Source organism: Rhea pennata, chromosome 9 (genome assembly GCF_028389875.1).
Source record: "Rhea pennata isolate bPtePen1 chromosome 9, bPtePen1.pri, whole genome shotgun sequence".
Taxonomy (NCBI): domain Eukaryota; kingdom Metazoa; phylum Chordata; class Aves; order Rheiformes; family Rheidae; genus Rhea; species Rhea pennata.
Window position 1 is genome coordinate 1031398 of NC_084671.1, and position 15340 is coordinate 1046737.

The 15340-nt window shown below is 50.4% G+C and overlaps 1 protein-coding gene across 13 annotated transcripts in view; it reads left to right on the plus strand.

The window, feature by feature from the left end:
- Positions 1-15340, plus strand: part of MBNL1 (muscleblind like splicing regulator 1) — a 118573-nt gene that overhangs the window by 86329 nt on the left and 16904 nt on the right. For all 13 annotated transcript variants that reach the window (XM_062582902.1, XM_062582908.1, XM_062582904.1 and 10 more), the window contains 2 exons: positions 6343-6543; positions 14470-14727. In XM_062582902.1, coding sequence (XP_062438886.1) covers positions 6343-6543; positions 14470-14727 — 459 coding nt within the window. The remainder of the gene's footprint in view (positions 1-6342; positions 6544-14469; positions 14728-15340) is intronic.

Consider the following 15340-nt stretch of genomic DNA (forward strand, 5'->3'; position numbering starts at 1 on the left):
TGATGGAGAAATCAAATACAGTAAAATGCTAGTCTGTATGTCTTTATACTGCTTAATTCTTCCTTGCTTGAAATAGCATTGTTTACTTTTCATTAATTTAGTAGTGTGAAGTAATGTATTTCTTAATTTTAATGAAGTGACTGATCTACATGGAGTTCTGGCAAAAAAGACTTTTCATTTGCATTGTCATATGCATGAGGACATTCCTGTTTCTGAGAAGATTCCCACTGAGTGTTTTCTACTCATTAAAGGGAACCTTCTCTTAATATTTCTTGCTGGAATTGGACTTTGCTTTGTACGGCACATTGTCAAGCAAAATTGAAAGCTTGCCCTGATGATGTGTGCTGAATGCCAACCTGACACACAGCGTCAACAGATCAGGCAGGGCAGGAAGAAGGATAGATGCAGAAGATGACATTTTCCACAGAAAAAATGGGGAGGAGGAGAAGAATCTATCAGAAATCTCTCGTCTGGTCACAGCATAGTGTATTCACACCTTGTACCATGTGTATTTCCCTGGTACTTCGTAAATACATCCAGTGGGGTATTTCACATTGTTGACCTCCTTGGGTTGGTTAGTTTTTCATCCTCAGTAATCTGTGGTTTCAGCATACTTAAACATGGTTGTCATCAACCAGCCATACACATACGCGTTTGGAAGTCGGCTGCCCTGTGCCAGATAGCTCTCTAGTGCAATCCAGAGAGGTCAGCTGAGCTAAACTGTGGATAAATTTGGCCCGGAATCCTTTTCATATAGCTTGCTAGCACAAACATTAGAGGGTACTCGTTAATGTATGAGCGAGGCTGACACATTCTGCATAACACGGCACACAAAATGTTCCCCTGGCTGAAGCAGTCTCCTCTGATAGGTGAAATGGCAGCACAGGAAAAAATAAGTGGATAAAAATCTGCTTCTGCATTAGTTGCTGCTCAGACAGTTGCTCGGTTCCTGTCATTTATGGTGACAAGGATAGAATTTGGGAAGTTGGATTTACCTCTAGATATCTTCCATTCCAGGATCTCATCACACAACCTATATTTAAGCTGTTAGATGAGCTCTTCAACTTCACTTTTATTTCAGAGATATAGTAACAATTAATATTGCTCCGAATACAGCTAAATGCTTAGGAAAAATCAGCTCAGCAGAAAGTACTCTCGTACTTGTGCCAGATGGTTATTTGGTCTCATATTTTGTGGGTCTAAGAAGTACCAGTAAATATTACTTGGCTTATTTGATTTAGTAGCACAACTATTGCTTTCTCATAGAACTTTATGCCTCAACCATTTCAAAAAAAGAGCGTGCCAGGGTGGGGGGACGCAGTAAACGTTTTGGAGGGATTGTCACATTCGCTTTGATACCAGTTATCACAGGATGAGAAGAGAGGACATTTTATTTTCTCTCTCTTGATAGGCTTTTCTTCACCTAAAACCATGTATAGTGCATAAGAAAGGAAATGAACTGAGCAGTGTGAGCACAGAGGCTGCAGAATGCCCCAGCCCCGTCCTGCTTTCGGAGAGGGCATAATCCAGCAAAGCACAACCTAGTTGTTGCTCCATCTCGCATTCATGTGGGGCTGCCTCTAGCTTGGTGCCCACTGAGGATTGTTTCCAGACCTGAAATCAAATTAAGTGTCTGTGCTGTTGGATAGCTCAAAAGCAGGCTGTGCTTCATGTGCTTTAACTCCAAGCAACCTCAGAATATTTTTTCTATTCCAGCATTTCAAAACCAAAGTGTGTATGTGCCACAATTTTTTTGTTATTTCCTGATTTGGGTACAGTATTATGTCATTAGAGTCAGCAAATTCGTATTTGGAGCTACAAAAAAGCTTACCTATCAAATGCAGAAGACCCCATGAAAACCGTTGCTTAAAATACGATTCTTTATAGTCCTTTGGTGTGTTTATTTCATTAATGATAATCAGATATAACTCTCTGGTTTATACATATCAGTGTGTAAATGGTACCAACATTCGGATAAACATGAAAAATCAACATTTTAATGTAGTGCTTTAGATTAACATTTCTTTTTAATATAAACAGAGACTAGCGTGAAGGTATGTTAATCAGTAGATGAAATTCTGCTTTATGCTACACTCTCACAGTCCCTAAGAAGAGCAAAATCAGAGCCAGTATATTTGAAAGTATAGCATAAAACTTTTACATGTGACTGGATCATTTTTGTATACAATCGTTTGAGTTCAAACATTATGGAATTTGTATTTTCAGAATTGAGTCTCATTCATTACATGGATTCATAACAAGACCCGCTGGGTGTGCCAACAGTATTGTTTTGAAATGGGTGCCCTCCTCGTAATTTGGCCTCAAAACTGCTTTATTTTTTCAGCACAGCTGAAGCAGATGTTGTTTCAGAGTGTTCTAGGAAGTACTATATATCATCCTATCTAATGATGCTTCAGTCAGTGTGTGTATTGAATAAGAAATCAATACCATATGCTTTAATAAAAGCAAAGTGAACTAACCTAATGAGAGACTCTAATTTAGTAAGAAAAGCAGTAAGATGGATTCATTTGTATTTCTGTGTGACAAATGCTTTAATTTTCTTAGCTGCAAGTAATGCCTCTGTATTTTTCCTTAGTTCGCTCTTTCATCCGCCTTTAGTTGGCACGTGGGGGGGGTTCGGGAGACGGGTGGGCATTGCGCTCTGCCTGCTCACGGCGTTTCTCCCTCCTCGCCTGGAAAGCGGTGGGTGGGAAGTTGGTCTCAATCACACTCTGGTGCCGGGTATTGTTCTACCAGTTTCATGTTGCTGTTGTGAAAGCAGCAGTCTCGTACGTGTGTTAGATCCTGGATGGGCCTTTCTCAGTGTCGAGGGCGTGTTGAGCGAGAGGAAAGCGCAGCAGGGGCCAGAAGGTGCAAACGTGAGGCCCCCGCGCTCGCTGGCTGCGGAGGCGCGAGGGGAGCGCACGCGTCTGGCTCAGCCGGCGACGGAGCGGGGAAGGCCAGCTGAGGGCATCAGGTTTCCTAACCCCTGTGTGTTTATGTTCACATCTTACCATGGCGCTAGCGTGATGCTTTTTCTATACAAGCCCACACTGGTAGGACCTTTTAAGTAGGCATCTGTTTCCGCTGCCTGTGCAGCACTGAAAAATACCCAGCTGCACTCTGCAAGCACCCATCTGCAGCAAAGCACATTATCACAGCTTCTTGCAGTTCGCTTTTTAATTCACAAAGTGGCTGTAAGTTGTAATTTTTTCTGCCTAGGTAGGGCTGTCTTGTGCTTCCCTCGGTGTCGCTGATTTTTATTAGACGATTCTGTTGATGATATGCTAAAAGAATCCAGCTCCCTTTTCGTGCCGGGGCTGATTCTGTGCGGCTGACTAGAATAAAGCGTGGCAGCAAATCCACTGCTCTTGCCCGCAAGATGTACAATGCTGTTGGCTGCAGCAACTGATCTCAAAGGTGCCCCCACGTCCCCCTCTCAGTCCACAGGCCCTGCTAGCAAGTTCTGCCTTTGCGAGTCAGAGCCATAGAGGTCAGCCCTCCTGATTACGTTAACGCTGGTTGTGCACGATGCAGTTTTAGAAGAGAATTATTCTAGGGATGAGATGACAAGGGCTATTAGGCATTTTACAGTGCATATTCTCCTTCATCTCTGGTCCTCCCACTGATCTATGGGAACTGCTCTTTCCTTTCCTCGTCTGTTAGTGCATTGCCTCGCCTAGCAGAGTCCCAGCGCTGAGGCCAGCAGGTAGCAGTGTGGCTTGGTGGTGGTGACCGAGCAGTGTGAGGTTGGAGTCGAGAGGTGAGCAAGTGCAAGCTCAGCTGGCAGCAAGCAAGCCCGACAGAAGCCCAAAGGCGCAGGAGGAGCTGGGGCAGAGTGGGAAGCAGCCCTGGGTCCCTCCGGCAGCTTCTCCTCCCCTGGTGGCCTCAGGGCCCCAAATTCTCACCGCTCTGAATTACAGCGCAGAGCCCCTGCTGTGGGCACCCGCTGGGTCTCTCTCATCTCCGTGGAGCAGTAGAAATGTTGTGCTTCTGCATCTCCTCCTAGTCCCCTAATTTGTTTCATGATGAGATGTGAATGATGTATTTCCATTTGTTTTAATAACAGCTATGAAATTTCATTCTTTTCTTTCTAACGTTCAGTTTTGAGGGTCCTTTCCCTGCACCACCACAGTCCTGCGGGGTGCTGCGCGTGCTGCACAGTTTGCACCCGATCTGCTTGGCTGGTGTGATGGGGTGGCGTTAGCAGTGACCTGGAGGTGCGTGGGCGTCTCCGCGCCCGTTTAGCTGCCTCTTGAGAGTAAGGAAGCTCAGCAGAAGGAATGAGTAAACTGAAACGAATGGGGTTTTTTCAAAAAAAAAAAAAAAAAAGAAAACAGATTAAAACTGTAGGGTTAAGATTCAGAACAGGAAGAGACAGAGAAGGCAGTGTGTCTGCACGCACGGTGTTAGCGGACGGCGGCGCTGCGCTTGCCGCCGTCACGCGGGTCACGCGGCGCCTTCCCGCTCCGTCCGGGCCGCGGCGCCCGCGCGGCCGCGGGCTGCCCCGGTGAGCCTGCGCGCAGGCTCTGGGGCAGGCTGACGCTCGTCGCCTTTCCTCCAGGGCCGATACATAGTCAGAGATTTTTTCCAGGTGCCGGAGCACACAGCTGGCTCTGTGCCGTTGAGAAATTCCTGCGCTACCCAGAACAAACTGTGCACTGCCCGCTTCCAGCAATGTCGTGTTCTCTTTCGGGCAGTGAAGTGTCTCAGAGACTGGGCTAATATGACCACGGGATAATTATTTATCTTGTATTTTACATGTTTACAGCACATTGCAAATTACCTGTGAGTTACAGAATAATCTGAAGTTGCTCTGATAAAATACGCTGTTATTTTGCAGTGGTCTAAAGGCTACAGGGCAGGATATTTATAGCAGGGTACGATGATCTTGGAAGAAAATAAATAGGACAGTCCTTTATTTACAGTACCGTGGGGATATTGGGCCAAAATCAACCACTGATATCTGTGAAGATATACACTGACTGGCCTGTTCATAGTTCAGTTTTTAATGTACATTATTACATAGATAATAACTCAGTAATGAGAAATGCAGTTGATACTACATTAATATTATATTATTTCCTGTAAAATTTGCATGTTTCTTTTTCATTTACATTGATGAAGAACCAGAGACCTCAAAGAAATTACTTGCATTTATGCAACTGCCTTTTTTTTTTCCTTTAATAATCTCCACATATGTTTTTGTGCAGTGTTTAGAATGGACTTGCTCCTTGCTTCCAAACAATTCAGTCATTTCCTCAGGAATACAAAAACATGTGGTTTTGTATGCTGTCTGGCTCAAATAGATATGAAACAGAGAGAGAAAAAGAGATGCATTAAGCTTGTAGTTGTTTTTCCCCTCTAAAAATTATTTTGGAAGAAAAATGTAAATGCCTTAAGTAACCACTGTATGTAGATAGCAAAGAAAGCAGTCCAGCCTAATTTTTTCTGACAGTTACACTGGTAGAACAGTGCCTTTGTATTCACTGGGGCAGTTCAGTTATTTAATCTTTACTCCAGTGTAACAGCACTCATTTGGTGTTACAAAATTATTTGGTCTTCTGCAGCCAGTTATCTTCACAACATGCGATAGCCTGCAAGGGCAGCAGAGTGCTTTGGTTACTGCCTGTTTCTTTTTTTAAAACAAACAAACAGAAAACCCCGGCATTTGCATAGTCTCTTGTCTCTCTCTTTGGCTTAATGTTTTAGTCTAAATAAAGCTTATCACTCATGCTGTGTATTTCTTTCTGACTATCTGCACAGACAGCCTGTTTAATTTTATAACAATAAATGATTGCCATTATCGTATTTTGGACTTCTTCTTGTACTAAACTGCAATTTCTGAGCCAGTGCTGATTTACCTCTTGGTTAAAGATGCATTTATCAGTGCCTGTAAAGTCTGAGTACAGTTTGATGGAGGGGGTGCGTTGCAGCTGTCCTGCAGCTTCTGTTTGGATGTTTGTGCACATTTTCCACGCGCTCCTCTGAGATGCTCAGCCTTTCCTCTGTGGCCGCGGGCAGTGCTGGCTTTCAGCGGCGCTAGTCCAGCGGGGAGCAGACGGGAGTGCAGGGCAAGCACTGCCCCGTGCCGAAGCAGGTGGGAGCAGGAGCGTGCGCAGCAGAGGCCGACGGCCGAGACCTGGCCTCACTGAACGCTCCCTTGTTAGTGAGTTACGTTTTGGGGGTGTTCTTCATCTTCCACAGAGAAAACAAATGCTTATCTTACATCAGTAATGCAAATACACTGCCATTTGCTTAAGATGATAGCCACAATGTTGTTATGTTGACAGCATGAATAGCATAAATATTAAGGTTTCTTTCTTTTTGTTTTAATTGCAGCCAATGTTTTCAGTTGCACCAAGCTTAGCCACCAATGCGTCAGCCGCCTTTAATCCCTACCTGGGGCCTGTCTCCCCAGGCTTGGTCCCAGCAGAGATCCTGCCGACTGCGCCCATGCTGGTTGCAGGAAACCCTGGCGTCCCGGTTCCTGCAGCCGCCGCCGCTGCTGCCCAAAAGCTAATGAGGACAGACAGATTGGAGGTAGGAACTCATATATGTTATTTATTGTCACAAGCATTGTCATTTAACTTGTCTCCTAATCATAAAATCTTCTTCTCGCAAAAGAAAATTACGTAAGTTTTGATTGAACTGCTAATGTTGCATCTTCCTGGCGGTTAAGGATAGAGAGCGACTGAATGATTGTACTGTAAATGAATGCTTGCAGTTATTCTTCTGACCTACTGCTACAGAAAGAAATAGAAATATGGAGCCCTTTTAGGAACAGCTATGGCAGTAGCAAGAATGCCCAGAAACTGTGTTAGTGTGGAATGAAGGGGCATGGACAGCAAGTTTCCAGGGTTTGATATAATGGCAGCACTTCAGCTATCTGGATTAAAGATCATCTTCAGTTTCCATCTTATTTCCATTCTGGACATGTGGTGTTAATGCTCCCTCAGAGACCTCCTATTCATTGTTTATCATCCTTCCTTACAACTCTTACAAATGTTGGTCCTCTCTAGCTGTTATTCTCCCTTGCCCTCAATCTTTCTTATCTACAACGCCTGACAGTGTTTTCAGCACCTTATCGCGCCAGCAGCCGCGTGGGCTGGGCGCCAGCGGCATGCCGCGGGCTGCCAGGGCCCGAGCACAGCCTGCTCGCCGGCCGTTCGCCGCCTGGATGCCGGGTTGGTGGCTAAGAGGCAGCGTTTAGAGAGGCCCAGCAGTCATGGCAGTCCCTTTCCCGTCGCTGTCCTGTGCTCGCCCACCCCTGTGTCACAGTACCCGAGTAGAAGCATCTCGGTTGTCCCTGTAGCTGCGGTGTCTGATGTTTGCTGCCACCTGTGCAATGCTGTACCCTCAGGCTGTTCAACCCGCTGTCGTGACTCAGTTACCTGGGTGGGAGCACTCCCCACTGCTCCCCACGTGCCCTCCAGCACATCCGCCAGTCCGCACCTCGGTCCGTGACATGGCACATTTCTTAGCAACCAGCATCGTTGGAATTGTGGATCTTTCAAGGATCCTGTGCTGCGTGGTGACAATGTAAAAGCTCAAGGGTTTGTGATGTAAATTGGTTATTCTACTTTTAGATCTGGTTCCTGACTACTTAGGGAACAAGATGGGAGGAGGTAAAAACGATCTCTGTTTTAAAATGCAGTCAGTCATCATTGTAATGCTTTTCTTTCTGCCTGTGCATCTGCATTAATAGGAGATCTGTTTCCTTACAAGGAAAGTTAATTCCTTTTTCTCAGTTATTTCATCTCTGACTGACAAGTTGCAGCTTGGAAAGTTGCAAGCGAGAAGTAGCACAGTGTCACCTGGCACCAAACGTTTCCTAGGGTGGTTGCAACTATTCTGAGAGCTTACCTCATCCTGGTTTCCCCTTTCGCAGGATCACATCACTTCCCCTTTTAAAGCTGTTTTCTCTGAGGAAAGAGTTCCCTGCAACATATTCAGGTTGCTGGAGAGGCGGTTTCACTGCGGCCCGGCACTGGGGCATGGGTGTCTGCTAAGAATTGCCAAGGGATTTTTTCCCTCTGATGATTCTTTGTTGCACAGTGGGTACTGGCCAGAGATGGCTTAAAAACAAAATGCAGTTAGATAAGTCCATAAATAAATCATGCTGTGTTCTGCAGTGAGTACCAGAAAGAAGAATGCTGCTTTGTGGGGAGCCCTGCAGATCGGGAGGCCGAGACCGGCTGGTGCGTTTGAGCACGCTCTCGTCCGTTGGCAGCAGCAGGCTTTGAGCAGTAACGTTTTGGCGGGTGAGCTCAGGTGCCTTCTGCTCCCCTGCAGGAGCCAGAGGTGCTGGTAGTCCCTGCACGCTGGTCCTGCCAACGGCCCCTGTGGTGCAGGGAGAGGAACGTGGAAATCCCGCCTGCCCGTGGTACCTCCGGAGCAGCGCTCCTGCCTGGCAGCACCCAGCGCCCGCAGTGCCTAGGGCACCCGGCCAGATTTGGCGTCGCGGCAGGCGTGCAACCGTGTGTGCGCCGTATGACGTGCCCTGGTTAGTCCTCCAGACCTTCGGCTCTCTCAATATTGCTATTTAAAGAAGTGATCAGCTAGTGAACCAAATTCCCAGCACCACAGTGGGTTATTCTCCTGAAACATCCAGAGGCACAAACCACAGCCTGCCGGAAAAGCTGTTTTTAAAAGTTAGAACAAGGCCGCCAAAACATCTGAAATCAGTACAATTTCAAAAAGGCCAAGTGTTTTTGCTTAGAACTTGAATGGAAAAAAAGATTATGGCTGAGTTGCAAACCTCTGAATAAGCTCTGAGACTTAAAGGAATTCCTTATTTGTTGTGTTTCCTGATGAATACAGTCACTGGGTAAGGATTGCTCCTTGATCAGACATTCCCCCAGGAAAACACGTGCATTAGCAGAGCAGGCAGGGCAAGGCCTACGTGGTTGAATTCCCGCGAGGTGGCCCCATCGCACGGGTGGTGGGACAGCCCACGCTCGGGGACTCAGGACTGATACCTGGTCAAGTGCAGCACTTCCTTATCGGCCATATTCTCCAATTTACTGACATCCTGGGTGAATCTGTATCCAGCAGCCGCCTTCGCTGTAATTGTGCTTATCTCAGGGGCTGAGCTCTTCAGAGATTGCCTCGTCCGTGAAGGAGGGATCTCCTAACGCTCTGAATTTTCATCCCCTGCCTTCCCAGTCTGGGCTTCCCTTGGCTCTGCTGCCTGCTGTAGCAATAGTACCATTAAGATCACTTAAAAGAAAAATCCAGCTTCTTCCAGCCTCTGAGCTGCTTAGTTTTGCTTTTTATTTTGACTGTGATTGAGAGCACATCCAGGTTTACCCACTGACTCTCTACAATTCCACACTGAGCTGCTATCTTATAAAAATAGCAACTGCTGAGGAGGGACTGGGCTTTTTTCTGTCTTTATTTTTCCCTTTAGAACGTGCATTTTAAGTAGTGAAATATGCAAATGAGAACATGATTTGCCAACACTTTTGAGTGTGTTGGTCATCTGATGTGAAATATCTAGATTTAATATATGAATACTGAATGAGCAAATCATTTTTATATACAGAGTATTGATTACAAAAATGCAGAACCAAATTGAAAGATTTTATGTGACCTAGCTCTTAGCTGGCAGGTTCTGCGGAGTATGTATTTACCTGCTCTTCCAGTGAGGTTGTTACGGTTCTTGTCATTTGTTTTTACATGACTACAGAGCTTTATATGGCTTAGCTCTCTCCCTTGGAATGAACTGTCTCTTGAAAAAAATAACTGCTATGATGTTAGTATCTAATCTTGGAATATGATTTGTTCTGTTTAGAATTTTAAATACATATTTTCAAGAACGATGTACTTTACCATTAATTAAGTTAGCACACGTGCTCAAGATACTTAACTGAGTGCTTCCACGGTTGAAAGCTCTTAATAAATATATCTAGAATTTAAGGGAAGCAGCCAGGCAACAGAGACCTGTCAGATAATGCGTATGGTCTCCTGAATAAATATGAGTATCTTAGGATTAAGTTGGTGACTGCTGCTAGTAGCAGGGTTGATTTCAGATGCATTTGGACCATGTTGTTCATTTTGCATAGCACGTGGACGTTTGGGTGCTCGCTGCAGTCAGCCTCTCCCATAAGGAATCTGGCTGGCAGGGTGGAAATTTCATGGTTGTGACGGCTTTCCTCCTATTCCACTTCTGCCATAAATATCTTGAACAAAAGTATGACTCTTTTAGTGAAGTAGAAAAGAACCAGATAAGGACAAGGAAGTGAGAGAGAAAGGAGTTACCTAACTATTTTGTTTTTTTTTTAAGTGTGTACTTTGATTTGAATAATCATCACTCTCTTTTAAAAACACCCAAGAGTCAAGAGTGACCACCATCGGTTCTTCAAGCTGCTCCTTCCTGCTTGTTTCGTATATACCATCATTTGCCACAAATGGACAGCTTAGGAGTTCTTGGAGATTTTCAGACCTTGGCTAACACGAAAAGCTGATCTAGCAGTGCCAGTATGTTGGCTGAAATGTTCAAAATATGCTGGATAACAGCGTTCCCTGGGTCCCTGATCTTGAGATACTCTGTTCAACGTAGAAAAGGAGCCACAAAGTACGACTGGTTCATGGCAGGGCAGCAACCCGAGTCGTGCCGTGTCCCCCCAGCCAAATCTCTGTGCAGCGTTTGGGTGACCAGCGTAGGCCTCAGGCATAGCAGAGGTCGTGCTGCGGGTCAAAGAGGGGCAGCTGGAAAGCCAGGAGGGCGGTGGGAATAACCCCAGCCCCAGGGCAGACCGAGGGAGGCTGCCAGCCGCAGGTCCGTCTCCACTGCTCTACGCAAAGAACCGCTAATAGCCCAAGCCCGATTCCTCCGCAGATGAGCTAGACTCCTGCTCTAGAACTTGTGCCTTCCAGTGCAGCATCTGTCTTTAGTTTATGTTTCTTAAGTTACTGAGTGGAAAATTATGATATTAATTACAGGGTTATGTAAAAATAAATAAATAAAAGCTCTCCAGATTGGAAAGACTAGACCAAATATCATGCTTCCATGCCTCTCTCTACTTAAGCAGATGGATGATATATTACTGTGTGCCTGTGGCAAAAAATAACATCGTTTTCAGTGCTTGTTTGTAAATAAACATGAATTGGAAACTGCTGGACGTTCTTGGATGGTGTCATGGTGGCAGAAAGGCATTCCTGATCGCACTGATTAAAATGACTGGCAGTATTATGGTTTGTGCCTGATTACTGTTGCCCGTAACTCAGATATCTGTTAAAGAGGACTGTGAGAGAATCATTCATTGCCTTATCTCAGCTGCTGCATCACAGCTGTGTGAAAGCTTGCTGAATACAGGCCAAAGATTGTCTTTATCTGCCTAACTATTTCAGTTTTCTGGTCGTTTTTCTTTGGCTTTTAACCACGGTAATGCTAGCTTATCTAGCTGAATGCGTTCTCTTTCTGTTGCTGTCTGTATTTATATGAATGTGTAAGTACGTGGGGTCTGGGTATTAACCGAGTAGCCCTGGCTTGCATGTGGGGTGGGTCTGAGGTTCAGCCCGGGGTAATGACCGAAGGCAGCGAACTTACCAAGTGAAATCATCCATTTTTGTCTGCCTAAGAGGCCGCTATTTGGGAGAAGACACCGTTCCGTGGCCCAGAAGGTATTCCTAGGCAGGCGGGGGCACGGGAAGCCGCAGGTGCCGGCTCTGGGCGTGCGCGAGCGCAGGAGGGGCGAGGCGGCCTGAGCGCGGCCCGTGCCCCCGCGTCCCCGCGTCCCCGCGTCCCCGCGCGCGGCGCGGAGCAGCCCTGCGTCTCCTGGCGGCTCGGGCAGCCGCCCCCGGCGGGCCCGGCGCTGCGGGCCGGGCTGCAGCGGCCCGGCGGAGAAGGGGCCCGGCACACGAGCGCCGGCGTGCCGGCCGAGGAGCCCGCCCGATGCCCCCGGCCCGCCGGCGCCGCGCTGCGAGCCGAGCAGGGGGTCGCAGGGGCCGGCGCCGGCCGGGCTGCCCCCGCTCCCGCTGCGTGCACACCGCGGCCTCTCTCGCCACGCGGGAAAAGTACCAAAAATAGGGCCGTGCTGGAGCGGCCGAGGCGAACCGGGTGTTTCCTGAGAGCAGGCTCGCAGGAGGCGCTGCTGTCGGCCCTCAGCGGCGTCCCGCGGCCGCGCCGCCGCTGCCTCGAGCAGCGCAGGGGTTAAAAGCAGCTAAAGCGCTCGCATGGATGGACACCAAATAACAACCAAATTTGGTTTGTTACAGGGACCAGAGCCAAAGGTCTTGAGGAAATACTGATGATCCAAGCTCATGGGCACCCACCTTTAAAAGGAAATTCCATCTGCTAGACTGGCTTTATTTTTATACAAAGTTACTTGCTTTTGTCCCTTTCTGTTTCCTAAAGCCTCTTGAAAACTGAGAAACTCTTTTTGGTTCGCAATCTGCAAATAGCTGACGATAAAAAAAAAAATACACATCGTTTTAAAAATACAGGATTTTCCAGGCTAAAGAAAAAGGTGTCAACACTTGTCACGTCAGTAATGAGGACGTTGCAGTGTGTGTGGCGGGGACGGGGGATGCAGGACGGATTTGCACCGGCGCTGCAATCCCACGGAGTCGCTGCGTCGTGGCAGGGCTGTGGCAGAGGGACTCGCCCGGGCCGGGGTCCGTCGGCTCGCCCGGGCCGGGGGGCCTCGGCTCGCCCGTGCCGGGGGGACTCGGCTCGCCCGTGCCGGGGGGCCGTCGGCTCGCCCGTGCCGGGGGCCTCGGCTCGCCCGTGCCGGGGGGACTCGGCTCGCCCGTGCCGGGGGCCTCGGCTCGCCCGTGCCGGGGGGACTCGGCTCGCCCGTGTCGGGGGCCTCGGCTCGCCCGGGCCGGGGGGCCGTCGGCTCGCCCGTGCCGGGGGCCTCGGCTCGCCCGTGCCGGGGGGACTCGGCTCGCCCGTGTCGGGGGCCTCGGCTCGCCCGGGCCGGGGGGCCTCGGCTCGCCCGTGCCGGGGGGCCGTCGGCTCGCCCGGGCCGGGGGGCCTCGGCTCGCCCGTGCCGGGGGGCCTCGGCTCGCCCGGGCCGGGGGCCTCGGCTCGCCAGTGCCGGGGGGCCGTCGGCTCGCCCGGGCCGGGGGCCGTCGGCTCGCCCGTGCCGGGGGGCTGTCGGCTCGCCCGTGCCGGGGGGCCTCGGCTCGCCCGGGCAGGGGGCCGTCGGCTCGCCCGGGCCGGGGGCCGTCGGCTCGCCCGTGCCGGGGGCCGTCGGCTCGCCCGTGCCGGGGGGACTCGGCTCGCCCGTGCCGGGGGGCCTCGGCTCGCCCGGGCAGGGGGCCGTCGGCTCGCCCGTGTCGGGGGCCGTCGGCTCGCCCGTGCCGGGGGGCCTCGGCTCGCCCGTGCCGGGGGGCCGTCGGCTCGCCCGTGCCGGGGGGCCTCGACTCGCCCGTGCCGGGGGGCCGTCGGCTCGCCCGTGTCGGGGGCCGTCGGCTCGCCCGGGCCGGGGTCCGTCGGCTCGCCTGGGCCGGGGGCCTCGGCTCGTCCGTGCCGGGGGCCGTCGGCTCGCCCGTGCCGGGGGGCCGTCGGCTCGCCCGGGCCGGGGGGCCTCGGCTCGCCCGTGCCGGGGGGCCGTCGGCTCGCCCGGGCCGGGGGGCCTCGGCTCGCCCGTGTCGGGGGCCTCGGCTCGTCCGGGCCGGGGGCCGTCGGCTCGCCCGGGCCGGGGGCCTCGACTCGCCCGGGCCGGGGGCCGTCGGCTCGCCCGGGCCGGGGGGCCGTCGGCTCCGGCGGGCCGCTGTGACACAGCAGCAGCACCGCAGCGGGGCCGCCGCGCGCTCGGCCGGGCCCCGCGCTCCTTCCCGCCGCGGCCCCGTCCCGCCCGCGCTGCGGAGCTGGAGCGGGTGACACGCGGGCGGGCGGCGAGGCTGCGAGCGTGGCGGGCGCGGGCCGCGAGGCGGCCGGCTGCCGCTGCGGGGTCCGCATTGCCCTCTCGTGGCAAGAGCGCGGCAGGCGTGGGGCGCCGTGCGTGCCTGCGGCGGCCGGCGCGCGCCTCGGCTCCGCGGCTGTCGCCGCCGCCAGCCGTGAAGCAGCTCCGGGCTGTCGCCTTAACGGCACCGCGGCTCGTTGTTGTTAACGCTGCGAGCACGGCGAGGTGGTGGCGAACGGCGGCGGCTTTGGGCTGCTGTCACGCGTAGGGTAGTCTTTCGGAAGTGAGTCACAAACATGCTTTTTCAAAAACAAGCAAAATCGCAAAATGATGCTACACTGGAGCTAAAATAAAAATGTCTTTGAGCTTGGTTCGTTGCACTCGTGCTCCTGTACGTGTTTTGACACCAGAGGTGGCTTTGTGCCCAAAGTCTGCTGTATCATTGCAGGTGTATGTTCTTCATGTAGCTGAAAGCTGGTTCTTGTGTTTTATTCTGAAAGATTTTCTGAAAACGCAGGCTCCGTTCTGCAGCTTTTCTCGCACGCCGACAACCGCGCCGTGCCCGCGACACCTGTGACCCGAGCTGAGCGGCTTTCTTTTAATGCTGTCGCAGGTATGTCGAGAGTATCAGCGTGGCAATTGTAACAGGGGAGAGAATGACTGCCGGTTTGCTCATCCCGCGGACAGCGCGATGATCGACACCAACGACAACACAGTTACTGTCTGCATGGATTACATCAAAGGGAGATGCTCACGGGAAAAATGCAAATACTTCCACCCTCCCGCACATCTGCAAGCCAAGATCAAGGCTGCCCAGTACCAGGTTAACCAAGCTGCAGCTGCCCAGGCAGCAGCCACTGCAGCTGCCATGGTGAGTTGAGAAAACACGTTTAAAACGTACCTTTGTCGATGAGAGAAAATAATTCCTCTGTTAGCTATACTTGCTGAAGATATGTTTGTTCAGGTATCCCGGTCGCTGCCCAGTGCAAGGGGCTCTCACAGCATGTCATGCCAGGCCTGCTCTCAAGTAGTTTCAGACTGTTAAAGTATTTTGCTAATTTTGGCTGCTGATGTATACAGTATCTATACGTACATATACATGCACGTATGTGTGTATGTGTACATATACGTATATATAGTTTATTGTATGTTAGTGTGTGCGTAGATCTGTATCTGTCTAGATTTTGCATAGATAGATACAAATCCATATTTATGAGTTACTGTAAGTCCATGTTTGAGTTTGAAATCGATCTTAATGTATTAATAATATTCTGCACTAAATTTATCTCCCTCTCTCAGCTTTTGCTTGAGTGCTGTTTTGCACCACCTTCACTTATGCTTAAAATATTCCTCAATTTTGACAGTCAGATCTGGAACTACTTAGGAGCTGGCTTTCTAGTGAGCAGACTCAAATAATATTTAGGAAAGTTTTAACAATATATTGTTTTGTTTGTCTTAAATATCATTATGGTGTAATGAATAAT